We start from the raw sequence: 26,124 nt of genomic DNA on the forward strand, positions 1-26,124 counted from the left end.
CTGACATTTTCTCTGTCCCGACTCCCGAGTCACCAGCTGGACGTAGCCTCTCGTTAGCTTGCTGCTACTATTAGACACTGCGCCCACTCTGTTGCCAGATTTCAGAGGAATAAGCAACCAGGTCTGAAAACAAGCCCAGGAGAAGCAACACATACACGATGTTGTGTAATTTTAAACCAAAACTAAGGCCTCAGGATGACTTTAAGACGTGAACATGGTCATTTTTGTTTTGTAACATTAAATAATATAAAAAAAATCCCAATCCCCGATTTTTTGAAAATCACGTGATCGGATCGGGACATCTCTAGTTTCCAACAAGTGTCTATAGGAGACCCCTAAATGTCATCACTCCAAACGTTAGCCAACTGTAGCTTGTGTAGATCCGTCATAGCCTAGCATTAGCTTTTTACTCATGACTATTGCCTTTTTTAATGTGAATAAATGGGATTAACCCAATGGGAAAATGTCCTTGGCTTTTTGTTGAGGGAACCAGGGAGATGCTTACTCACATCCGACAGTCTGACACAATCACCACATTCAAGTCCCTCCTCAAAACCCACCTGGTCAGATCAGCCTACTCACTGTCGTGTCCCGTGTTACGGTCCTCTTGTACCGTCTTAAACCTTTCCTCAGAATGTTTTATGAATTGGAAGGCGCCTCTGAACAGACTGAATTATTATCGGTTTACAGAGATACTGTTCATCATCCCTGCATAGTTACCACTTCTATTAACTGATAAAACTGTTGTTTCTGATTTTAGGACCCTCTGGCCGGCGTCATCCCCAGAACGCTGCACCAGATCTTCGAGAAGCTTTCGGAGAACGGCACCGAGTTCTCCGTCAAAGTGTCTCTGCTGGAGATCTACAACGAGGAGCTGTTCGACCTGCTGAGCACCGGGGAAGACGTCACCGAGCGGCTGCAGCTCTTCGACGACCCGCGGAACAAGGTAGCATTAAATATAGAAACTTAAACAATGTTGACTAATCCATTAATAGACTTGTTTCTCTGAGCCTCTGCCTCATTAGTATGTACGAGGAGAGGATGTCTTTCTTTCCTTAAATGCACTTTTAAGCCTGGAAACCTTTTTTTTTTAATGCATTCCACTCTATAAAACTGTGTGTTTATTATATGCATATTAGGGCTGTGCAATTAATCGTATTTTAATCGCGATTATGGCTTGCGACGATTATGAAAATGGCATAATTTACAAAATACGATTATTTTGCTGGGTGCGCTTTCGCCCCTCCCTAAAAGCCCACTCGGCCACCTGTGAGTGACATGTGTTGTGAGTGTTCAGCGCGAGCGAAGATGTCAGAACAAGAGCAGCAACTCGTTAAAAAGAAGGGTAAAACTATTTCCACTATTTGCAAGTACTTTGTCATTACATTTCACATCGCTAAAGATATGTGCCCAGTTAGCACTGTTAGCAACCAGGGCTTTAAGCAACTTGTCAACACGTTGGACAAGCGTTACGCGATGCCGTCTCGGTATTATTTCAGCAGGTCTGCGCTGCCTGCACCATATGACAAAGTTGAGAGAGATGTGGCTTCAGCTGACTACTTTGCGACCACAACGGACCTATGGTCTAGCCCAGGGGTGCCCAACCAGTCGATCGCGAGATGTGTCTAAAAATAGAACGACAATATTCTGTTTTATCGTTAATGTCCTGTAACATAATCTTCCTGTGCCAGAATAATGCACTTGAACGCATCAAAGCTTTGTGATTGGCCGGCGTCACCCCATGTGTCGGGGTGTGGCTGAGGGTCTTCAGTACAGGTGGCTTGTCACCTGCCTGCGCTCATCTATGAAACCAGACCATGTCAACAGGCTGGTGTTTCTTGCATCTTTAAGAGATGGCATGAGCAGCCCTACCAGCATTTGCCATGGTGGCCTAAACATTTTTATTTGGTCTTAAATTGTAGTTCAACATGTATTTCCTGTTACTTCTGGACCATGACGGTTGGCCAGCCTTCAACGTTTAACTGAGTGGAATATGTTGAATATGTTTTACCAACATGTTGGCTATATGTTGAGGAGTTTCCAGTAGGTTGTGACAGTGCACTGCATCATATTTGATTTAATTTATTTTGGTCTAATTTATTTTTATTTATCATATTAATATGTTTAGTGTGGTTTATATATAAGCCGCAGCAGCTAAATTGTCCGCCTGTCTTGCTCTCGTTCTGTCTCTCGGTTCCACTTTTACTTTGGCGCGCTACCTGTCTCACTCTTTTCTGGCCTCCAGCTTTTCCTGCTGGAGCCCCGCCCCTTAAAGGTGGCGGGCGCGGACCGGTCCTAGAGCCCATAGAGTTAAAGGTGGTTCATTTTACCTGTACAATCCATAGATTTAGGAGGTTCCCTAGTGGCCGTTAGCTGTACAAAAAGATGGGGGGGGGGAAGGGAAGTCGCGGCTTATAGTCCGAAAAGTACGGTACCCCTGACATGAGAGCCGCGTGAGTTTTCATTTTGTAGCAAGCAGCAAAATAATTGTAACATGACGTTTGAGTTAATTTGCCTACTTAATCGCACGTCCGCATTCACATATCGCCTCGACGCGATATATCGTGCAGCCCTAGTTCTGTCATTATTTTTGTTCTCTTTGTTCATACAATCAGTACAGACCACCGTCTCATTTGTAAGCCTATATTTGAGAAGAACATAACCGTTTTCGATTGCTCATACAGATCAATTAAAATACACAAATGGTTCCTGCTAATTCAATCTTCTGTGACGTCTCGTGTGTTTCAGCGCGGCGTGGTGGTGAAGGGTCTGGAGGAGGTGACGGTTCACAACAAAGACGAAGTGTATCAGATCCTGGAGAGAGGGTCAGCCAAGAGGAGGACGGCCTCCACGCTCATGAACGCTTACTCCAGGTAATAACGGAGAGAAAACTGTACCGCACACCTCCAGACATTTCTGTATAAACGTGTATACCCAATATGTAGTGCCTTGGCAGATTTGTATTTACCTTCCCCCCCCCCTTGTGTCTCTGCTCAGTCGCTCCCACTCGGTGTTCTCCGTCACCATTCACATGAAGGAGATCACTATGGACGGAGAGGAGCTGGTGAAGATCGGAAAACTCAATCTGGTAAATGTCCTTCGTCTTTAATATGGCGGTGTAACGTCATGTGTCCTCTTGTGAGATTTCTAAAGGATAAACACCAGCCTTTGAAGTAGGGATGTCCCGAATACCATTTTTCGGGCTCCGGATATTCGGTAGTAATCAGCAGCGAATATTCAGCCCGCGCAGGGGGGGGGGGGTGCGTAGTAATCAGCAGCGCAACACGTGTATTTCGGTTTATTCACGGCATTCATTTTGTTATTCTACAGTATTGTGGTTTATAGTTATTTGTTAATGTAACCCAATTTGTGTTCTTTGAAATTGAAAAGGATATTTTGTTGGTTACTTTCGTTGCAGTTATGTCTCAAGTGTAATTTGGCTTGGCTTTCCTATTTTTTATGGACATGCTTTTATTTTGAAGGAGAGTTAGTGCTGTTGACAGGAAGTTGTTGTTGCTATGGAAACAACGTGGCGGAGATTAACGGAGAAAAAGTAATATCTACATATAAAGACGGAGAAAGTAAACAATAACGTTTATGATATTATATGACTTCCCCTTTTTTTAAATGTCACTAAAGTTATTCGTCTCTATTCCCCTCCCCCTCCAGGTGGATCTCGCCGGCAGTGAGAACATCGGGCGTTCGGGAGCGGTGGATAAACGAGCTCGAGAGGCGGGGAACATTAACCAATCTCTGCTGACGCTCGGCCGCGTAATCACGGCGCTGGTCGAGAAACGCCCCCACATCCCCTACAGGTAGAGACGCTCGGCCAATCAGGGAGATGGGTGGAAAGGATATCGTTTTTTTGCAACTGAACGAACCCTTCTCAGGTTTCCCCATGAATGAACTTTTTTAATTATTTTATTCTACTATTTCAACAATTAGACAGTTTATACATCCGCAAAACAAACAAAAGTAGTAGAGGGAAGAATGCATATCTTAGTTGTTAGTCATCCAGTTGCAGGATAAAAAGATAATTCTGTAATTAAATACTCACACAGATCAATATAAGGAAAACACAGACACTCATCAGCGAGGTCACAATATCAATCGATCCAGCAGAGCAATAGCCTTTAGGCAAAACCCAGAAGATCAACTAAATATATGACATAAAATTAACTTCTCTCGTCTCCTCTTCACAACTACACTTTTCGCGGCACACGTACTTGCAGCCAATCAGCTCTCTGAATTATGAGATGACGTTTGGTAGGTACGTCAGCACCGTGCCCCCACTGGTAATTATTTTTTTGCCGCACACATTGAATAGAAAAATACTCTGAGCATGCGCAGTGTAGTTTTTACAGCACCCATTCACTTTGACAGTGAGAGGGAGGGGCAGGATCGGGGCTTGCCCCACATCGCTCAAAACGGCTCAATAGGCACACTGTAGACACTAATTAGAAGAACACAGACTAAAACAGCAACGTACAGACGAATCAGATGACTAAACATGATCTTAAAATATATTTTAACATGCATTTGTTTTGCATATTATTATTATTTGCATTACTTTCTGCCACTAGGTGGGGCTGATGACGAGTCGCCACTACTTACACCTACATACATACACCTATTTCCAGTGTTAAAATAATCAAGTAAAATTCATTCCTACAAGTTCAGATTACAAGACAAGTTTAATTTCTCATCCTATTTTTATATAAACATGATAATAGTCATTAGTTATTATATAGAAAGAATTGGAGGGATGAACCCCTCTTTAATGCTCACACATGCAGAGCACACACAGTGACATGTGTCCTGCTTTTAACCCATCATAGTACCAGGAGTCTAGCACTAGGAGCAGTGGGCAGCTATTGTACAGCGCCCGGGGAGCAGTGGGAGTGGGGGCGGAGAGGGATGTCCGGTGCCTTGCTCAAGGGCACCACGGCAGGGCAGGAGGTGAACTGGGACCTCTCCAAGTAGCAGTCCACTCTCCATATTTTAGGTCTGGTCGGGGACTTGAACCGGCGACCCTACGGCTCCCAGTCCAAGCCCCTACTGACTGAGCCGCTGCCGGACAATATAGTGTTTATAGTTATTATTATCATTTTTGTGATTTAGTTGTAACTTGGATAAATGATCTGCTGTTCCCCCAGAGAGTCGAAGCTGACCCGCATCCTGCAGGATTCTCTGGGAGGACGAACAAAAACCTCCATCATCGCCACCGTGTCGCCGTCTTCCAGCAACCTGGAGGTACGTCCCGGCGTCTCTGCATGCCTGCTTTGAGATGGATACTTTTTATTCTGTGGATGTTCATTGTTCTTGTACTTCTGTTCTGTCCGTCTGCGCAGGAGACTCTGAGCACGCTGGAGTACGCCAGCAGAGCCAAAAACATCATGAACAAACCCGAGGTCAACCAGAAACTCACCAAGAGGACGCTCATCAAGGTAGATTTCATAGTAATGGAAATTACAGCGGGGAATCTAAGAGTCTGTAATTATTTAAATGAAATATATAGCAACAATCAAGAGTTTTGCAAATAAGTAAAATGATTTTAAAACCTATCCTAAAAGATACTTGGAGGCAGTGAACGTCATATCAACGGATTGTTATACGAAAACCGGTGAACAAATCAAATGATAACGTTTTTAGGCATTTTGCTATGATGGAAATTAGGAGTGCAACAACTATCGTTTAAAATCGATGACCAAATTAGTTGCCAACTAATTCAGTCGTTGATTCGTTGGTGACGTCATCGTGTGTGTTTTACGCGCCGTTAAGCTCCAACGTTATCGGTCTTTTTATCGGTACTGGAGATATTTAAATGTAGTATTGCCAGGGGTGCACACTGGTACGCATGCACGGCAAAAATCTGAATTGCGTAACGTCACTTGTGTCACCTGCGTACCTCAAAACATCTAAACGAAACACATATTTCGTCTACACGTGTTCCTTGTTAACAGTCAATGGAGGACCACGCTTCGTGTGGGGCGAGTACCACACGCTGTCTCCTGGTACTCATCTGAGTAACTCACTAAGAAAGTGATGTGCCCCCCTGATTATTGCTACAAAAACATTATCTCTCAGTCTCGGTGTCGCCGACTCGTTTCTAAAATGCAAAAACACAAAAAAATGCGCCTGATGTATTTTCGACCTTTCCAATCCAGACGAGAGATCTCTCTCCCCCGTCTGTGTGCGAGTGGGCGGGGCGGTTTACACACACGCGGCGGTGGAGAGAAGCGCTCCGAGGTGTGGTTAAACTTGACCCGTGTCGATTTGGCTAAACATTTAGCAAAAGTTCTCCACGTCCAGACGGAGGAATGCACCGGGTTCCACTGTCTTTCTAGCAGCTCTGTAGCCCCGTCCACGAGGAACGTTTCCACGTCAGGTGTTCTGCATGCTAGCAGCTACACACGGAGTAACTACATTATGCAAACATGGGTTAATGATTAGAGGAAACTGAGTTATTTATTTTGTTAAAGTTTCAGCTATTCTGTTCACAGTTCTGTCTTCAGATTATTTAATATGATTTGTTTCTTTTGATGTGAAATATTATTTATTTAATTTAAATAAAAAGCTATGTTAATTTTGTAAACAATGTGTTTAGTTAATTTAATAATATGTATTTGAATCAAGTATTCATCTTTATTGTCTTCATTGTTAGTTTCCACATGCCTAAAACAACCTCAAGCGAAATCTAAAAGTTGATGGCTAAATCAGAGAGTTTGAGAAATTGTGCAAGGCATAATAGTCGATTAATCGTTTCATTAATCGATAGATTCATCGATTATCAAATAGGGCTGCACGATTTTGGGAAATAATCCAATTGTGATTTTTCTGACAGATATTGCGATATTTGTTTTTAAGCGACCCAACGGAAGTTTATTGTAAAATGCGGCCATACCTCCGGCTAGGAAGGTCGTATCAACGTGCTCCCGTCTCTAGCACCCCGCAGCCCGAGCTACGAGTGAAATAACTAAACTTACATGAAACTTCCGTTGCTTTAAAGTCGAGCTTCAGTTTCAGATTCTCCCTGTCATAGAAACATGTGATGGAGCATCACTAACCTGACTCGGATGCTTTCACCAAAGCATCTAAAGCTCCACTGGAAGCCATTTGGAAAGGACAGGCACTTTCAGAAGCACTTGGCAGGTGATTGGATCAATCCGTCTATCACCTTCTATCATGGGCCACTTCTGATTGGTTAACAATGGCTGGTGCATGTGGAGCACAGCACTTCTGATTGGTGTGGATGACTGACACACAAGAAAAACAAACGATTTACTTTTTCCAGAAATGTCTTGGATGTACATTTTAAACAGCTTTTTAAGGAATATACTGACTTGTGTTTCTGTCCCTTCAGGAATACACGGAGGAGATCGAGCGTCTGAAGCGAGATCTGGCTGCGACTCGAGACAAGAACGGAGTCTATCTGTCTTCAGAGAACTACGAGTAGGTCAACTTGACAAACACCAGTTCATTCGTTTGGCATTGTCCTTTAGATCAGGGGTTCCCAAACGTTGCCATGCCAAGGACCCCAATATAGCATTATCCTCTGGCGGGGACCATATATTTTTTGGTAAATGATGAGTACATTATGATGGAGAATATGACAAATTGATCACACAGCTTAATACATTTTCTCAATATATATTTGTATTAATAATTAATAATCAGTTATTGTTCTAATTTTTTTTTGTATTTATCTTTTGTTTGTCATTCATTGTGTGTTCTGTTATAAACATTCTTAACACAATATTAAACAGTAATATCAACAGTAAACATATTTTTAAAGCATTTTTAAAGTGATTTCTGTCTTTCTAATATTATATAATTTTGAACAGTAATATGAACAATTAACATATTTTTAGCATTTTTGAAAGCTATTTATACCGTAATAATATTATATATAATATTCAACAGTAATATTATCAATAAACATATTTATATTCATATATTAAACAACAATATTTGCTACATCCGTGCTCTCATCCAGCTGCAGAGCGAAATGTTCTCTAGCTCTCACTTGCTCCAAAAGCTGAGCTAATACTCAGTTTCACTCTCAGTAGCGGCAGCTCGATTCTGATTGGCTTGAAGGGCAGTCGTAAGATTTAAAAACAATAAAATAAAATATTAATAAATAAAAAATATTAAAAGATTGGCATCAAAGGAGGACACAAAGATTGATAGATAAGTAGTTATTAATATCATATATAAAAAAATGTAACTTAAAAAAAAAATCCCCTTTCCCTCAAACTTTGCGTGACCCCCCTGGTGGCCCCCCAGGGGGTCGGGGCCCCCACTTTGAAAAACACTGTTTTAGATAATATGATATGTTGATGCTAGCTGTGTGTTAACTGTGTGTGTGTGTGTGTGTGTGTGTGTGTGTGTTTCAGGTCTATGATGATTCAGATCAGCTCTCATGTGGAGCACTCGGTCGAGTACATCGACCGGATTGCCGCCATGGAGGAGGAGATCAAGAAGGTACGTGAGACGGGGATTAACATCATCTCAACGACAGTAACAACGTGTAATGGTGTCCGTGATGTATTGGTTGGGTTCCCGTCTGCAGGTGAATGAGCTGTTTGTTGACAGTAAAACGAGGCTGGAGCAGTGCAGCGTCGACCTGGACGAGAAGCAGCAGAGGTGACTGATCCAAAGATTATGAACGATGGCGCTGTAGATATTTTCTTTATTTTTAACATGATAATTGTTGTTGTTTTCAGGCTGGAGGAGACGAGTAAAGATCTTCTGCAGACCCAAGAGAAGCTGACTGAGGAGGAGTTTATCAGCTCCGAGCTCGGCGCGGCGCAGGAGTCCCTGTACAACACTGCCGGACAGGTACACACTACTTAAAGTGCACCTATTTGTAGGCAATATGTATACAAATATATAAAAAACATGTCTTTGAAGTGTTTTGATCAAAATACCGAACAGATCGCCCATTCTAGCCACGCCTCATATCCCTCTGTTTCACTTCCTGTTTCTAAAGTGCTAATTTTGGGTATAAAGCTTTAAAAAAAAAAAGGAGGGGTCTGAGCTCATGCGGGACCCGGCAGCTACCGTCTAAACTAAATGCTGCCGTGATGAAACGCCATATCATGGATTATCAAGGATCCTCTCTGAAACAGTCTGGAGCTCAAAGGCTTTCTCTCTCGCCGGTTGAGTTCCTTTTTACTTCCTGCTTCTTCACACACATGCTCTCCAGTACAGGTTAGCTCTGAGTGTTATAGGGATGCATACCGGTATTACCGAAATACCGGATACCGGTGGCTACGGTATACCGTACTGAAATCAGATCCGGTTTCGATACTTTAAAAAAACATGTTTAAATAAATTTTAAAAGTGAGTCCGTGGCCCGTGATGGCGGGTGTGTTATAAATTAGATTTCATATCGTTTTTCTTCATACGTTATGTATTTTTCATTGTTTGTTCGACACTAGAAAGGTAAAAGTCCCACAAATGGACTGTGATGGGATTTGTTTTCTCTCAGGCAAATGTTGATTTTAAGGATGAGATTTGTTTGTTTGTGCAATGCCGAGATCTCATGACCTTTATTCTATTATGTATTTGTTCTCTGGTCGAATCTCAGGTTTAACATTAATTATAACGTCTGTTTGCATCGACAAGATGTGCTATTCACGCGGCACACCTGATGTGTTATAAAAGATATTCCATAATCGGTTTTCTTCATATGTTTTATGTACCTTTCATTGTTTGTTCAGCACTACAAGGTCCAAGAAGTCCCACAATTGAATGTAATATTCATTTGACATGTTAACTATATCGTAAAGCGCTTCGTGGGAGTAATTGTGGGATGATACATTTTCAAAGTATCACGATGTGTATCGGTTGAGTATCGGTATCGTAAAAAAGTCAACGATATGCATCCCTAGAGTGTTGGCGATGCTAATGTAAACACCGACCATATTACGTCCAAAACAGTCGGGCATTGTTTCTGATAGCAATTTTCTGATTGGGCCGTGGGTCCACATTTCAGATATTACGTCATATCGGACGCAAATCTGGATCAGCTCCGTTGTTCCCCGTTTTTAGAGATTTGGGTACGGAGGAAAAGAGAGGGTTTTATTTCCTGACGCTGCGTGAGTTCCCCGACACACCGGGGACACATGTTGATGTAGAGAAGACATCACAAAGTGCATTTTGCATGATAGGACCCCTTTAAGGGAGTACTTACCCCAAAGTTTTAATTTAAAATGTTTCGTATCATCTTCCAGCTGCTGAGTACAGTCGACGCCAGCACCAGCGACGTTTCGGGTCTGCATGAAAAGCTGGACAGGAAGAAAAAGGTCAAATATCTTTCCTTCAATGCGTCGAGTCCGTCTGATCAACGACTGAACAGTCTGCTACTTTAAATCGGGAACTAACGCACGTGCTTTGTTCTGCAGGTGGAGCAGCACAACGGGGAGATCCAGCAGAGCTTCTCTCAGCGCATGGAGGGGGCGTTCAGCAGCATGCAGCGCTGCGTTCAGGAGCACGGAGACAAACAGCAGCACATGCTGAGCGGCTACTCTCAGGCCATCGGTGAGAGCCCAGAGCAGCAGGGGGTCCGACAGAGAGACGGTCGTCGTGTGGAGTTATTCCCACACATTTAAAATGCCATTTCAATCCAAAAGTGTTCTTTGGAGCAGGTGCTCAAAATGTTTGGAGGCAATCCTGCATTTTCAGAGTCCGACATGTATGTCTGCTTGTCACGGACACTGTTGGTACATTTTATTTCTCTTTTTAATTAAGTACAAATATATGTGTAGCCAGAGGAGAAACAGGGACACATAGAAAAGACATTTGGTACATTGTTCAAAGCTACTGGTGTTCAGCTTAGTCTCTACTATCGTACAGAGTTCCCGTTAGAATATTTTTCCGCCAGTCAACATGACCGTTAAAGTTTAAATCTTCCGGACAAAATGAGAAAAGTGCCGGCCAAAGGTCTTCTTTGTTATTTATTGAGCTTTAAAACAAATTGGTGATTCGATATTAAACAAACTAATCATAGTAGATTAACTACATTATTCAAAAGCGAACAGTAACTACAATAACACAGGAATAATAAACGGAGCGCTCTCCCTCTCCTGACAGCCCGTCAGTCCGTGACCCGACAGTAAAACTAAACATATCTATAACTAGTTCAGGTAGTTTGAGAGGTACCGTACTTTCCGGACTATAAAGCGCACCTGCATATAAGCCGCAGCAGCTAACTTGTCCGTCTGTCTTGCTCTCGTTCTGTCTCTCGGTTCCACTTTTACTTTGGCGCGCTACCTGTCTCACTCTTTTCCGGCCTCCAGCTTTTCCTGCTGGAGCCCGCCCCTTAAAGGTGGCGGGCGCGGACCGGTCCTAGAGCCCGTAGCGTTAAAGGTGGTTAATTTTACCTGTAAAATCCATAGATTTAGGAGGTTCCCTAGTGGCCGTTAGCTGTACAAAGAAAATGGGGGGGGGGGGGGAAAGTCGTGGCTTAAAGTCCGAAAAGTACGGTAACTAAAATAGCGACGTGTGATATTCTAACCTGAAGTGTGTGTTGTCCGCTCACCGCTGCAGGTGATCATGCAGAGCTGCGTGTCGACTCGTCAGCAGCAGCTGATCTCTCTCTCCCGTCAGATCAGACTTCACTCGCGTTTATGTCCATATCGATCAGATCCAGCTGGTTCTAGCTAATGATAGACTACCTGCTTATTAAAAGACACCTACACAATAAGTGTCGCTATGCAACCGGGTGAGGGAGGCCACAATGTATAGCGCAGCATTATGCATTTGTTTACATGCCCACCGGAACCACGAGGCATTACCAACAGATCAACGCACAATCAACCCATCCAGGACATCTCTTTCTCCACATTAAGTGTTAGACATTAGAGTTGACTATTCTTGTCTGTCACATAAGTGGCGCAAGTTGCGCAACCGATGTGGTATTGCGCTAAGGGGAAATTATTTTTGAACGGACGCTTTGACCGGAGAGATTTAGATTTGCCGGTCTTCAGCACATTTTACCGGTCGTAGTCCGGTAATTACCGGCTAACGGGAACTCTGCTATTGTGCATCAATTGACAATCCATACATAGTTGACCTTCGCTTGAAGGCGTACAATACTTAAACCACAATTATAACCAAGAACAGACTAACAGGAGAAAATAATAAAGTTGAGGAAATCTAACAAAATACTAAAAGTGACCAATAATAGTCGTGTGGTTTTAGTTATAATGACGTGTTTCTGTCTTTCTGTCCAGACGGCGTGGTGGTGATGAACGAGGCGGCGCTAAAAGGCGCTCTGACCACCGTGGAGTCGTTCGTGGGGGGGGTCGGGCAGCTGGTGTCCGAGGGCGTGAGTCGCTGTCAGGACAAAGTGAAGCAGCAGGAGGCGCTGTGTCTGCAGGACAAGGAGAGCCTGCTGCAGCTGCTGGTGAGTTCAGGGCCCTCTCCCTGTTCGACACACAGGAGGGGTCCTTAAGGGTTGTGCCTGTGGTGTGAAGCTGCTTTTATTATGGGGTTATACATTTCTGCAGGAATACGTTTTAAAAATTGAGAATATGGCAGCTTTTGTAGCACTCCCGGCTTCCTTGTCTCAAACACGGGAGAGCTTAAAGATAAGGTTTGGTTCTTTAAAGATTCGTCTGGGATAACGTTCTGTTTTTAGAAAAGGGGTTGCTTATAAGTAGCTGAATGAGTCTGCCTCTACGTTTTTAATGGCTTTTTGTTGAGGGAGCCGGAGAGCAAACACTCGGGTTGGCCTACATAAATGCATCAAACCTTTCTAATGCTATTTTGTTTCTATTTCTGAAATATATTGGGCTGTTTGTTTCCGTGTCTTAGTTTCTCTTATGTACATTGCCTTGTGTTTTTGATACTGCTGCAACCCAAACATTTCCCATCCATCTATAAATATTGTTAAATGAATTCAGAGAAGGTAAATGTTCCTCAGACGTTGACTCTTATCGGTGCGGGTAATCACTCGGAGCTGGCAGGTGGATCGAAGACAAACGTATCGAATGTTTCTCTACTTCTCTGTGTGCAGGAGGAGCACCGGCAGGACATGGAGGAGGTGCTGGTGACTCGCACTCTGATGGGTGTGTCGGCTGTGAAGGAGCTCAGCGACACTCTGAGGGTTACCGTGGAGACGCAGCGAGATCTGGCCGACAAGGTGAGTCCAAATTTTGAGTAAAATGTGGATGAAATGTGGTTCCGTCAAGATTCCTCAACTCCTCCTCCACATCCAAACACACCGCTGGGCTCCACAAAAAGCTCTGATGGATGAATGAATGTTGTTCTTTTACTTCTCGTCTTTGTTATCATCTTCTTACACTAGCTTTCTTTCAATAGAGATACAAATTAAGTAGTTTTTTTAAGCTTTAAGGGCTGTTCCAAATAGTTTGAAGCACTATTTGTAAAGTTGAAACATTGAAAACGTACTTAGTCCCATTTATCGCTTTTCATAACATTTATTTCTTTGGTGTCGATCAGTTTTTAAATTTGAAGAAAGGCCTTTTTATATTTCTTTTTAAAAACGAAATTAATTGAAAGATATCAGTTAGAAATCTGTTTGTTTCCCGTCTATTGTCTGTCTGATTGAAGCTCTTCGTAAACATCTTGCATGCAGGTTTATTGCAAGTATGTTTGAGAAATGAAGATGTAAAATAAAAATATTACACACAATGTAGCATAGAAATCAAAAAGTAAAAAACTGGCAAGTTAAATAAAATGAAATATATCCAACTGCTTAATCAAATATAGATACAATAGAGCGGTGCAGTGATGACGTATTTGTAGACCGACCCGGAAGTAAGCTGCTGGTTCCCTCGACAGACAAACAACGGGATTTCTCCATAAGATTTTTGAATATTGTAAAAAAACAAGGTCTGTGGAAAACGAACCCATTTGATAAATGCACGTTTTGTTCAGCCAGATAATCTCCACATGTCTACCCTACTTTTATAATGGTCGAATCATAAATCTAATCACCAGAAGCAAAATGCTAACGTTATGCTATGAAGCAGGGGTGTCAAACTCAAGGCCCGGGGGCCAAATCCGGCCCGCGACTTCATTTTATGCGGCCCCACAAGAGCTTGCAAAGAACGGTTACAGGCTGATTTACAGAAGCACACAAACTACATGTCCCACAATGCATCTCTCATTTGACTTTTTTCTCAGAATTAGACTTTTATTTCAAGATTTCACTTTTTTTCTTTTTAAATCATTTTGTGACATGCTCACTGAAGAGACTTGCAATTATTTTCCCTAGACTTCTGCTTTCAGACGTAGTTAATTATGAAGTTATTACCCTGTCCGATAATAATCCAATGCAGAGGCAATAACATTATTTTATATATATAACATATTTATATATGCATTTTTATATAGTCTTGAAGTTACAACCGGCCCTTGTAAGTGCAACCATAATGCTGATGTGGACCGTGGTGAAATTGAGTTTGACACCCCTGCTATAAAGGAACTACAGCCGAGTACCAGCGTTTCTGCCAGGGGGGGGGCGTCTTGCCGTCATTTGAAGCTCTTGTAACTCGTAACGCCCTGAACTCGAGCCGAGGACGTCCCCAAAATGTAATAATTTGAGAGAAGATCGAGAGTTTTTATCGCTTTAAATGACAGACAAGGACATCCCTCTGTTGACGGGGCAAAGGAGTCTGGTGGGATTCTTTTTGCTGCCAGCAAAGCGTGTTCCGGTGACGGAAAAAACAAAAACACCGCCGCATCTTCCAAGGGCCATGCCAGGAGGGGTGTCCCTGTCGGCAGGGAGACGTTAAGAGATAGTATAAGGGACGGCTCAATTCAAAATTCAAGTCACACGACGTCAGCGCAAAAGTACCCGTATGTGCGCTCACAGAGCATGCACAGTTGAGTTGCCCCTTAAGCCCCGCCCCCGAGCTCCCACTCTCAGATGCGCGTTCATAAAGCCGAGGAAAATAACTCAGAATAACGTTATTAGCACATTTTACAACTTGAGGACCGATACGGAAGTGTAGTACCGCCGTTTGTCCACAACTAATGTTTTCCTCACAGACCGGCGCACTTCCTGGGGGCTTGACCGGAAGTGGTAACATGCTAACTCACTTCCTGGTTTCAGGACTCATTCCTGCACCACTCTATTCATGACTTTTCTCCACTTAGTATCTCACGTGCACCGTTCTCTGTCCCCCGCTCTCAGGTGGAGGCGATGAAGGAGCTGGCGGTGGTCCTCAGCGGGCTGGTGGGGCAGCTGGGGGGGGTGAGAGAGGAGGCGCTGCAGAGTCTCGGCTCGCTGCAGGACGAACACAACAAGCTGCAGGAGCAGATCAAAGCGGCGCAGGACAAACACCAGGCGGTGAGACGCCTTCACTCGGAAGCTCCCGATTTGATTTTAAGAGGCTGATTTTTAGACTTGGATTTAGTTTCAACTTGCAACCAACCAGAACGTGCATGAGGTTTCAACAAATTCACATATAAGATCAATGTTCATAAATGTGTAAATAAGAATACATGTTTTTGGATAATATACGTACAAGGTGCCGGGTTTGATGTGCCTTTTTAAGATGCTTTAAAACATAAGAAATAATTGTCTTCATGCCTACTCATAGATGCGAGGATCATTTTCTTTCTGACCATACATAACAAGTCGTGATCAAATATATTATTTGCAAGGCAAGTTTATTTATCCAGCTCCTTTCAATACAAGGCCATTCAAAGTGCTTCACAAAATGAAAGACATTAAGGGGGTCCGCGGGGTCTTAAAAAGTATTAAAGGGCATTTTCCAGCTTGTTTTCAGTAAGTATATAAAGTGTCCAGAGAGGTTGTGTTCTACCGTCTGCCTGAATGAAACAACATCGTTATGGGGAAATGCAAGTCTGCGTCCAAATGGTTGGAAGATAAGGAGGAAGGACAGTCAATACTGCATATAGTCAATGTGAGGTAAAGTGTGTCGCCATGGTAACCGGTTAAAACTCCAAGTGGCGATGAGGTCTTAAAATGTGTGGAAAGGGTCTTAAAAAAGGTCTTGAAAGGTTTTACACTTGACTTCAGGATTCCTGCATCTACCCTGATTAAGAAACATTAAAAACACTCATTTAAAAGCAAAGATCATAAAACATGAATAACAAAGGAACATGAATTCAAGTTGCCGTGTGAGATACACACGTCTGAAATGTTTTGGTCCGACTCATTGCTACCCGTTTAGCAAATAACTGTAAATAAACAAATGATTTTGCTGACATCGCCGTGGTCCTGCCTCTCTCAGGGTATGAAGCAGACCATGCAGTTCCTACAGGATCAGCTGGGTCTGATCTCCATGGAGACGCAGAGCGACTTCAGCGGGCTGCACTCGTCCTCCAGCGCTCTGCAGAGACCCCTGACCCTCCTGCAGGACAACATCAGCAGGTGGGACGCACACTAACACCTGGAGGTTCTGTTGTTCTACCAGGGTTACTATTCAAAACACAAAGAAAGTGAGCGACTGTTAACACAAAAGATATATAAATAAAACAAGATTGTTACGCCCAGGCCTAGGGGAACCGAGGCGCAGCACAACATTCACACACACACACACACACACACACGAGGAGGGGAAAAATATCCGCAAAGACCCAGGGTCAAAACCGGATTAAAGTAAAAAACAATGATTTTCCTCTTTTTAAATCCACTTGTTTGACATTGGCACCATGTCATGTGAGTAAATATATAACGAATGTAAATGAACACATTAATAAATACTATATATTCGATTATAAGTTTTACCAGGGTTATTATTAAGACCACAAAGAAAGTAAGCAGTAAAAATAACCGTTAACTAAATAATGTATATAAATAAAACAAGATTAAAGTAACAGCAATTATTTTCTCTTTTTATCCACTTGTCCTGCGCTGGCACCTTGTTATATGCGTGTAAATAAATAGACAAAAATAAAAATTGTTCAGTGCTATATATAATAATACTATAGGGGCGAAGTCCCGCCCTTCTACTGCCGACCCATGGGACCTTATTCGTAAAAAGTATGTATTGAAGTCAATGGAGAGAGAAAAGTTATCTTTCGATCCCGTTTGAATTGTGCCACGAATTAAACATATGATGTTTGTCAATCTTAAAAAATAATTTCCATGTAAAAAAAGTCACAGTTTGTCGTAAAACTGCTGAAATATAAGACTATGAAAAATACGCAACTAGAAAGACTACAAATCCCAGAGTCCCGGTCCCGCATGCTGGCTCTCACGGAACCGACTAACGCAGCGTGCACACGGCGGCGTGCGTTGAAGCTTGCCGGCGGGCGTGTCTGAAGCAACCAACCAATCACATGAATCTCCCGCCCCGGACACACAAGCACGCGGTTTGATTGGCTAGAGCTTTTACTGGCATATGATTTGATTGGCTGACGCTTCCATCGAAGCTTCAAAAGTTGAACATTGCTGTGACGTCAAAGTGAATGGGCAGAAGCTTCGCGGCCGTGTCGACGGGCCGTTACTCCCCTTGTGTGTATGCACAGCTCTCAACGTGCCCAGACTTGCAGTGATTTTCACCTCTTTTAATACTTTCTGCCTCGTTCTGAAAGAAATCAGTGAAATGTTCCAACGTGACGGCCATCTTGGTGTGTGGTGCGAGACGGGAGATGTAGTTCATTGAGCGGTTCACACAAACACAGTGTTACTTCACAGTTTTACGACACATTTAGATTTTTTTGACTTGTAAAATTATCTTTTAAATTGACAAACATCATGTGTGTAATTCGTGGCACAATTCAAACGGGATCGAAAGATAATCTTTCTCTCTCCATTGACTTCAATAATTTTTCCGAAATAAGGTCCCATGGAGCTCCACCGGAAGGGGAGGGACTTCGCCTCTCTATAACAAAAATAAAAGTTGTAAATTAAAAACGTATAAAACAATTTATCTAATATATCATATTCCAATTACTTGTATATAGACTATTCTTGCACTATTATATTCTATTTTATTTGTATTTACTTGCACTCTTATCTCTTGTATTATGTTGCACTGTGGGAGGAGCCTGTGACCTCAGATTTTCATCGTCATAACTACACTGTAGCTATATTCCATGACAATAAAAGCCTCGACTCACCTGTTCTGTGTGTCCTGTCCAGCGGCTGCGGTGCGGTGGAGCTGCAGGCCTCGGCTCAGACGGACCTCCTCTCCTCCGCCTCCTCCTCGCTCTCCTCCGCTCTGCGTCTGAACGCCCAGGAGAAGCACGTGGCGCTGCAGGAGCTGACGGGCTACTGCTCGCACCTCCACGGCTCCGTGTCCGGTACGCCACGCATCATTTAGACCTTTTTTAAAAATCACATCTAAAGTGCACTCAGTTGGCATGGTTACTGATGGCGTCGCTTCCTGTCTGCAGGTCTGGTGCAGCGGGACCTCCAGTGGAGCTCCAGGGTCGGGGAGCACGCAGAGACGCAAGCCCAGGAACACCTGTCGCTGCTGGGGGAGACCTCCAGTGACGCGCACACCCTCCAACAGGTACATGGGTTCTCTTTCACCTTTTTCTGTTTTTATCTGTTAATCGGCAAAAGGCTTTCTGTGCCTGACTGACTATCATCCAGTTGCAGACCATTTTCTTTATTTAATGTATGTTTTTTAAATTTTATTTTTAGCATTAGTGTATGTTTTATAAAAGTTTCAATGATGCTTAATTTTAACGGTTGTGTTTTCAAGGTTAGGAATGTTATTATATTCAAAGTAAAGCTAAGTAAATGAAAAATCGAAATGCATGAAAGACTCAAACTAAATGTTTAATATAGTTAAATATAATAACTCAAAATGGGTTTTCAAAAATACACTACATCTGTCTCTGTCAAATGCACTTTTAAATGAAAAGGAAATCAGATGCTGTTGGTCTTTAGGCTTTATTTTTGTAATATTTAATGCATTTATTATTTATAATACATTTGATATAAAATGTGAAATTTAGATTTTTTTTAATACCAAAGTTAAAAAAACACTCGGAACAAATGCTTCACCTGAATGTATAATGTGGGGAAAAGATAAACTAAATGAATAAAAACTCAAGGCAAAAATATAAAATCTTAATAACAACAAAACCTGTCTCTAAACCAAACAAAGGCACTCTGAAAGGAAATGTGAAACACAAAACCAAACCTCTGTACCTGTGGGTCTTCAGATGTAATTACACCGAAGTGTTAGGTTTCATTATCACATCAAAAAGCTTCTCCTGAGACTCAGAACATGTCCCAACTGCTCCCTCTCTGCTCTGCCACCTCTCCTCTGCATGTGGTGGTGTGTGTGCATGTATATATCCTCTGTGTAAACACAACAGAGTGGAGAAAGAAATGTCCCTGTAAGGCAGGCATTTTTGATCATAAAATGTACACATTTTTAACACAACCGGCAGTTAAAAGAAAAGTGGACGAGCCCACGACAAGTCTTTCAGCTATAATGCCAAAATCAACAAAAGTATGATGAGGCATATATCTCTCTTGACATCTAACGTGTTCGGTGAGATCTCTCTCGTCTGTGTGCGGGGGCGGGGCATCTCGCTCACAGACTGCAGCGCCGTGCACACAGCGTTCAAAAGTGACAATCTAATCGACAGCGCTCGATGTGGTCAATGCTCGTTTGTAGGGGTGTAACGGTTCACAGAAGTCACGGTTCGGTACAACAAGGAAAAGCAAAAAAAAAGTCCCAAATGCATAATTCCAGGTTTGTTGTTATTTATTTTGAACAGTAGTGCAAGTTTCAGTTTCAAAATAAGGAACTCTGACATTTTGAATAATTAACTGTATTAAACAGTTAAAAACAAACCACAAACACTCAGATGGCCATAGTATCTATAATGGCTGATGTCAGGTGGGAGAAGTACTCGGATCAAGTACTTAAGTAAAAGCGGTGTACTGCAGGGTAGCTTGTGAATTTACTCCAGGTGGAACTAAAGTCTGATTTAAGACTTGATTATATTTCACATCATTCATCCACATCTGTAGAGTAACTAAAGGTATTACATAACTGTAGTGGAGTACAAGTACACCATGTACCTCTGAATTGTAGTGGAGTAGAAGTACACAGAAGCAAAAGTGGAAATACTTACGTACCTCATAAGTACAGTACTTACTTCTGTGCTAGCTGCCCATAATCCACACTATACATAACATGAATCAATGTGAATTCTGCTTCTAGTTTGTTTAGTTTTTCCCTTAAAAACAGCCTATAAAAATACTGTTAAAGAACCGGATGGAAAAGCAGTACTTGTAATCGTTTCAATTAGGCCTCATTATTTCAGTGGCACAGGATCATCTGCCAATACAAGCACTTTGGTTCATGTTCAATCCATAATAATATATACAATTAGAGTTGGATCTTTGTGTCTTGTTGTTATTATTAGCAGAGAAAAGGTAATGTTTGTTCAACTATATATAATTTAATTCTACCAATCTGGGTGGGAACCGGATTAGGGCGGGGCTCGAAAATATATCCAATTGCACAAGGGGCGCCTGACTGACAAAGGTTGGGACCCACTGCTGTAAGGGACGTCTTCTTCTAACGTGCTCCTTGTCTCCTCTCCTGCAGAGCGTGGAGACTCGCTGTGCGGACCAGCTGCGCTCGGCTCAGGAGGATCTGACGAGTCGGCAGGCGGGGGTGCAGCGCGCTCTGGAGGCGGTGCAGGAGCAGACCTGCAGGGACCGGGACGTCCTGGGCCAGCAGCAGGAGGAACTGAGGGGGGGGGTGGAGACGGGCCAGCAGCTGGTGACCGGCTTCCTGCAGGAGGAGCTGCAGCAGGACGTCCCCACCGGTACTTACATTTCAATCGGGAGACAGTGTTGATGTAACGATGTATATGTATTGCCGGGAAAACACAGATGCATGTAATGGTGTTTGGTGATAGACCCCGTTGTGCTGGACTATCATTCGGGAGGGGAAAACTGATCCGATGAACCCCCCCCCCTGGGGTCTAGACGCTGGTGGTGGTGGAGGCATGAAGGGATTGATGGAGGTCGGTCAGAAGAGTAGTGGTTTAAGCTTGACTTTGGAAGAAAGGAAGGAAGGAGGAAGGAGGCTGCGTTGAGTCGCCTGAAATGACAACTGTGAGGAAGGGGAGAGGGCAGATTGAGAGGTTTAGCAATGCGCTATGATAGGCTTGTGGGAATAGAGCGCAGTGATAGGTTTAGCTGGGGAGTGATGCCCCGATCACTGATTGAGAGGAGAGAGTAGTAAACTGGGAATAAGTAAATGAATGAGTAAAGACGGGTTTCCTGGTTGAACTTGCGCTGAGCTTTATTAACCCGGATGCCTTTTTCTGTTTTAAAACGTCCTTACATTTGAATACTCAACTTCTGTGTTCAGTTCTGACATTAGGGGTTTATTACATGGTCTGTGTTTTAAAGGGGACCTATCGTGCAAAATGCACTTTTTATTTCTTCTATACATCCCCATGTGTCCCCGGTGTGTCGGGGAACTCACGCAGCGTCAGGAAATAAAACCCTCTCTTTTCCTCCGTACCCAAATCTCTAAAAACGGGGGAACAACGGAGCTGATCCAGATTTGCGTCCGATATGAGGTAATATCTGAAATGTGGACCCACGGCCCAATCAGAAACGTTGCTATCAGAAACAATGCCCGACTGTTTTGGACGTAATATGGTCGGTGTTTACATTAGCATCGCTAACACTCACGGAGCGTCCACACAGCAGCGTGCGTTGGCGGCTGGAGGTGGGCGTGTCTGAAGCTTGGGGATTTTTTGCGACCAACAACCAATCACATGAATCTCCCGCCCCCGACATACAAAGCAATAGCAATGTTAAAACAAAGTAAACTGGATATAAACTCCCCAAACAGGCGAAAACCTACCAGTTCCACCCACTGTCTCTGCCACCTCCCTCCATGCCTGGTTCCTCCGGTTTGTATCCCGGTAGATGAACAGAGACCGATCATTCAGCACCGGGTGATTCACGACCGCTGTAATGAACTTTCCCTCCATTTTTTGGAATATGAGGAAATGACCTGCGTAGTCTCTCCCAGCATACACGCGGTTTGATTGGCTAGCGCTTGTACTGGCAGATTTGCATAAACGGGATTTCATTGGCTGACGAGGTGTCAAAAGTTGAACATTGCTCAACTTTTGAAGGCAGCAACGCTCCACGTCGCTTCCCAAAATGCAGTTCGGCTAAAAGTGACGTCACCCCATTCAAAGTGAACGGGCAGAAGCGTTGGAAGCTTCAACGCACGCCGCTGTGTGGACGCTCCGTCAGAGCTGACCTGTACTGGAGAGCATGTGTGTGAAGAAGCAGGAAGTAGAAAGGAACTCACCTTGTGGTGTAACCGGCGAGAGAGAAAGCCTTTGAGCTCCAGACTGTTTCAGAGAGAATCCTCGATAATCCATGATATGGCGTTTCATCACGGCAGCATTTAGTTTAGACGGTAGCTGCCGGGTCCCGCATGAGCTCAGACCCCTCCTCTTTTATTTATTTTTTAAAAGCTTTATACCCCAAATCAGCGCTTTAGAAACAGGAAGTGAAACGGAGGGATATGAGGCATGGCTAGAATGGGTGATCTGTTTGGTATTTTGAGCAAAACACTTCATAGACATGTTTTTTATATATATTTTTTTATATGTCTGAGACGGAGACGTATGCTACTGCCTAAAAATAGCAAGATTGGTGACCTTTAAATACAGTCGTTCAAAGGGACATTTTTAATTATGGAGCTGTTGGTTACAGCCAATATAACTATTTTATTTATTTTATTTTAGAGATGACGTTGTTTTTAAAGTGTGCTATATAAATGAAATGTATTATTATTATAACTTATAATAAAAGTTACATTTTCCAAGATTAAAATTGTACATTTATGAGAAAAACATGTCCATGCTTTCAAAATGTAATTTGCCCATCTACAAGCAAAGTACTCTGCTACAGAAAAAGAACACTGAACAATTTCCAAGGTCTTTTTACAAATGAATTATCTCAAAGTCATTTGTTTGTAGAATGGTGATAAAGTACCAAGTCTCGTGTTTCCATGTCCTTGAACGTGTCCCGGTCACTCACAGTTGTTCTGCTGTTGCCTTCAGGTGCCACCCCTCAGCGTCGGGAGTTTGTGTATCCCCGGCGGCTGGAGAGGTCGAGGAGCCGCGCGGCGCTGCTGGAGAGCCTGAGGCGGCAGCAGGAGGAGCTGCAGGCCGCCATCAAGGAGGAGGAGGAGGAGGAGAAACAACACAGCCTGGTTGATCACGTACGTTTCATTTTCGGTTTTCTACTGGGAATTCCTTCACACCCTTCCACAATTTCAATTTAATTCAGACTAAGTATTAAAAAGCTGTTGGAACCCGAGTTGTTAGATTTAATTTAACAGAAAACAATTCTGCATTTCTCAAACCAAATCTATAAAATGTCTGGAGAACTGCTTTTATTTTAAATAATGGAACAAATAAAATAAACTCTTAATTCTGCTGTGTCTCCCCTGAAGGACTCTCTGGAGGATCTGAGCACGTTCAACGAGAGTCTGGCCACCGAGCCGTCCTTCATCGACGAGAACCTCGTCTTCAACGAGGGCAAACGCGTTCCCTTCTTCAAGGTGAGCACTTTATTTGTTGTTTTATGTTTTTAACACTAGAACCGCCAATCGGGTCAATTTGACCCAGAGCTGTTTTTTATTGTATGTAACTTTTTTTCAATAAAATATTAAAGTCTCCCAGTCCGTGACTTTTCCTGAAAGTGTGTTATGTAGCACCCTATGTTGTTAAAAATGGTCAATATGAAGTCAGATTGAAGAAATTGCCCCAAAAATTGCCATTTATACCTATTTCCGCCCAGCGGGTCATATTGACCCCACCCCTTTTTGCGCTATTGATTTCCGCGTGTAAACAAACATGACGTGTTGCTATAGCAACGCCTTCTGTCTACTGCGGTTCCTTATAGATAGAGAGAGATAGATTGATTGATAGCGACAGTCTGTAGTGAAGGAGTGCGCTCATGGGAGACTGCTCGCGCTGCGCTCTGCAGCAAACAGCTGTTTGCGTTTCACCCAACAACCCGCCTCACGAAACGCTATGTTGTAGCGTTAATCCATCCATCCATCCATCCATCTTCTCCCGCTTATCCGTGGTCGGGTCGCGGGGGTAGCAGTTCCAGCAGAGAGCCCCAAACTTTCTTTTCCCTGGCGACATCAACCAGCTCTGACTGGGGGATCCCAAGGCGCTCCCAGGCCAGCGAAGAGATATAATCCCTCCACCTGGTCCTAGGTCTACCCCTTGGTCTCTTCCCAGCTGGACGTGCCTGGAACACCTCCCTAGGGAGGCGCCCAGGTGGCCTCCTAACTAGGTGCCCGAACCACCTCAACTGGCTTCTTTCGACGCGAAGGAGGAGCGGCTCAACTCCGAGTCCCTCCCTGATGACCGAACTTCTCACCTTATCTCTAAGGGAGACACCAGCCACCCGGCGGAGGAAACCCATCTCGGCCGCTTGTATCCGCGATCTCGTTCTTTCGGTCATGACCCATCCTTCATGACCATAGGTGAGGGTAGGAACGAAAATGGCCCGGTAGACAGAGAGCTTTGCCTTCCGGCTCAGCTCCCTTTTCGTCACAACGGTGCGGTAAAGCGACTGCAATACCGCTCCCGCTGCTCCGATTCTCCGGCCCATCTCACGCTCCATTGATCCCTCACTCGAGAACAAGACCCCGAGATACTTGAACTCCTTCACTTGGGGTAAGGACTCATTCCCTACTTGGAGTGGACAGTCCATCGGTTTCCTGCTGAGAACCATGGCCTCAGATTTGGAGGTGCTGATCCTCATCCCAGCCGCTTCACACTCGGTTGCGAACCGATCCAGTGAGTGCTGAAGGTCGCAGACCGATGAAGCCATCAGAACCACATCATCTGCAAAAAGCAGTGGTGCAATCCTTAGTCCACCGAACTGCAGACCCCCCCCCCCCACGACTACGCCTCGAAATCCGATCCATGTATATTACAAACAGGATTGGTGACAAAGCGCAGCCCTGGCGGAGGCCAACCCTCACCGGAAATGGGTCCGACTTACTGCCGAGGACCCGGACACAGCTCTCGCTTTGGGAGTACAGAGATTGGATGGCCCTGAGTAGAGACCCCCTCACCCCATACTCCCGCAGCACCTCCCACAGTAACTCCCTGGGAACCCGGTCATACGCCTTCTCCAAGTCTACAAAACACATGTAGACCGGATAAGCGTACTCCCAGGCCCCCTCCAGGATCCTTGCGAGAGTGAAAAGCTGATCCGTCGTTCCACGACCAGGACGGAATCCGCATTGTTCCTCCTCAATCTGAGGTTCGACAATCGGCCTGACCCTCCTTTCGAGTACCTTGGAGTAAACTTTCCCGGGGAGGCTGAGTAGTGTGATGCCTCTGTAATTGGCACACACCCTCTGATCCCCCTTTTTGAAAAGGGGGACCACCACCCCGGTCTGCCACTCCTTCGGTACCGTTTCCGACTTCCACGCAACGTTGATGAGACGTGTCAACCATGACAGTCCCTCAACACCCAGAGCCTTCAGCATTTCCGGGCGGATCTCATCCACCCCCGGGGCTTTGCCACTGTGGAGTTGTTTGACGACCTCAGTGACCTCCCCCCGGGAGATTGGCGTTGATCCCCCGTCATACTCCAGCTCTGCCTCTAACATAGAGGGCGGAGTTGTCGGGTTCAGGAGTTCCTCAAAGTGTTCCTTCCAACGTCCCAACACTCCATCAGTTGAGGTCAACAACGTCCCATCCTTACTGTACACAGCTTGGATGGTTCCCTGCTTCCCCCTCCTGAGGTGTCGGACAGTTTTCCAGAACAACTTTGGTGCCGCCCGAAAGTCCTTCTCCATGTCTTCTCCGAACTTCTCCCACACCCGCTGCTTTGCCTCAGCCACGGATGAGACTGCTGCCCTTCGGGCCTGTCGGTACCTTGCAACTGCTTCGGGAGTCCCCCGGGATAACAAATCCCTGAAGGCCTCCTTCTTCAGTCGGACGGCTTCCCTGACCACCGGTGTCCACCAGGAGGTTCGAGGGTTACCGCCCCTTGAGGCACCTAAGACCTTGAGACCACAGCTCCCCGCCGCGGCTTCGGCAATAGAGGCTTTGAACACCGACCACTCTGGTTCAATGTCCCCAACCTCCACAGGAATGCCCGAAAAGCTCCGCCGGAGGTGTGAG

The 26,124-nt window shown here is 44.2% G+C and overlaps 2 protein-coding genes across 2 annotated transcripts in view; one reads left to right on the forward strand and one right to left on the reverse strand.

Moving 5' to 3' along the window:
- The window catches only part of crls1 (cardiolipin synthase 1), a 404,081-nt gene that overhangs the window by 262,354 nt on the left and 115,603 nt on the right, over positions 1-26,124 (reverse strand). The window lies entirely within an intron of this gene.
- Positions 1-26,124, forward strand: part of kif11 (kinesin family member 11) — a 33,355-nt gene that overhangs the window by 4,414 nt on the left and 2,817 nt on the right. Inside the window, exons 6-26 of the mRNA XM_034100004.1 lie at positions 761-946; positions 2,749-2,873; positions 2,998-3,088; positions 3,670-3,815; positions 5,157-5,253; positions 5,352-5,447; positions 7,364-7,452; positions 8,397-8,484; positions 8,573-8,646; positions 8,727-8,841; positions 10,239-10,310; positions 10,410-10,545; positions 12,240-12,412; positions 13,025-13,150; positions 15,170-15,325; positions 16,236-16,375; positions 18,092-18,252; positions 18,346-18,464; positions 20,529-20,751; positions 23,026-23,186; positions 23,421-23,528. Of these exons, the coding sequence (XP_033955895.1) occupies positions 761-946; positions 2,749-2,873; positions 2,998-3,088; positions 3,670-3,815; positions 5,157-5,253; positions 5,352-5,447; positions 7,364-7,452; positions 8,397-8,484; positions 8,573-8,646; positions 8,727-8,841; positions 10,239-10,310; positions 10,410-10,545; positions 12,240-12,412; positions 13,025-13,150; positions 15,170-15,325; positions 16,236-16,375; positions 18,092-18,252; positions 18,346-18,464; positions 20,529-20,751; positions 23,026-23,186; positions 23,421-23,528 (2,682 nt within the window). The remainder of the gene's footprint in view (positions 1-760; positions 947-2,748; positions 2,874-2,997; positions 3,089-3,669; positions 3,816-5,156; positions 5,254-5,351; positions 5,448-7,363; positions 7,453-8,396; positions 8,485-8,572; positions 8,647-8,726; positions 8,842-10,238; positions 10,311-10,409; positions 10,546-12,239; positions 12,413-13,024; positions 13,151-15,169; positions 15,326-16,235; positions 16,376-18,091; positions 18,253-18,345; positions 18,465-20,528; positions 20,752-23,025; positions 23,187-23,420; positions 23,529-26,124) is intronic.

Source organism: Pseudochaenichthys georgianus, chromosome 15 (genome assembly GCF_902827115.2).
Source record: "Pseudochaenichthys georgianus chromosome 15, fPseGeo1.2, whole genome shotgun sequence".
NCBI classification, from domain to species: Eukaryota; Metazoa; Chordata; class Actinopteri; order Perciformes; family Channichthyidae; genus Pseudochaenichthys; species Pseudochaenichthys georgianus.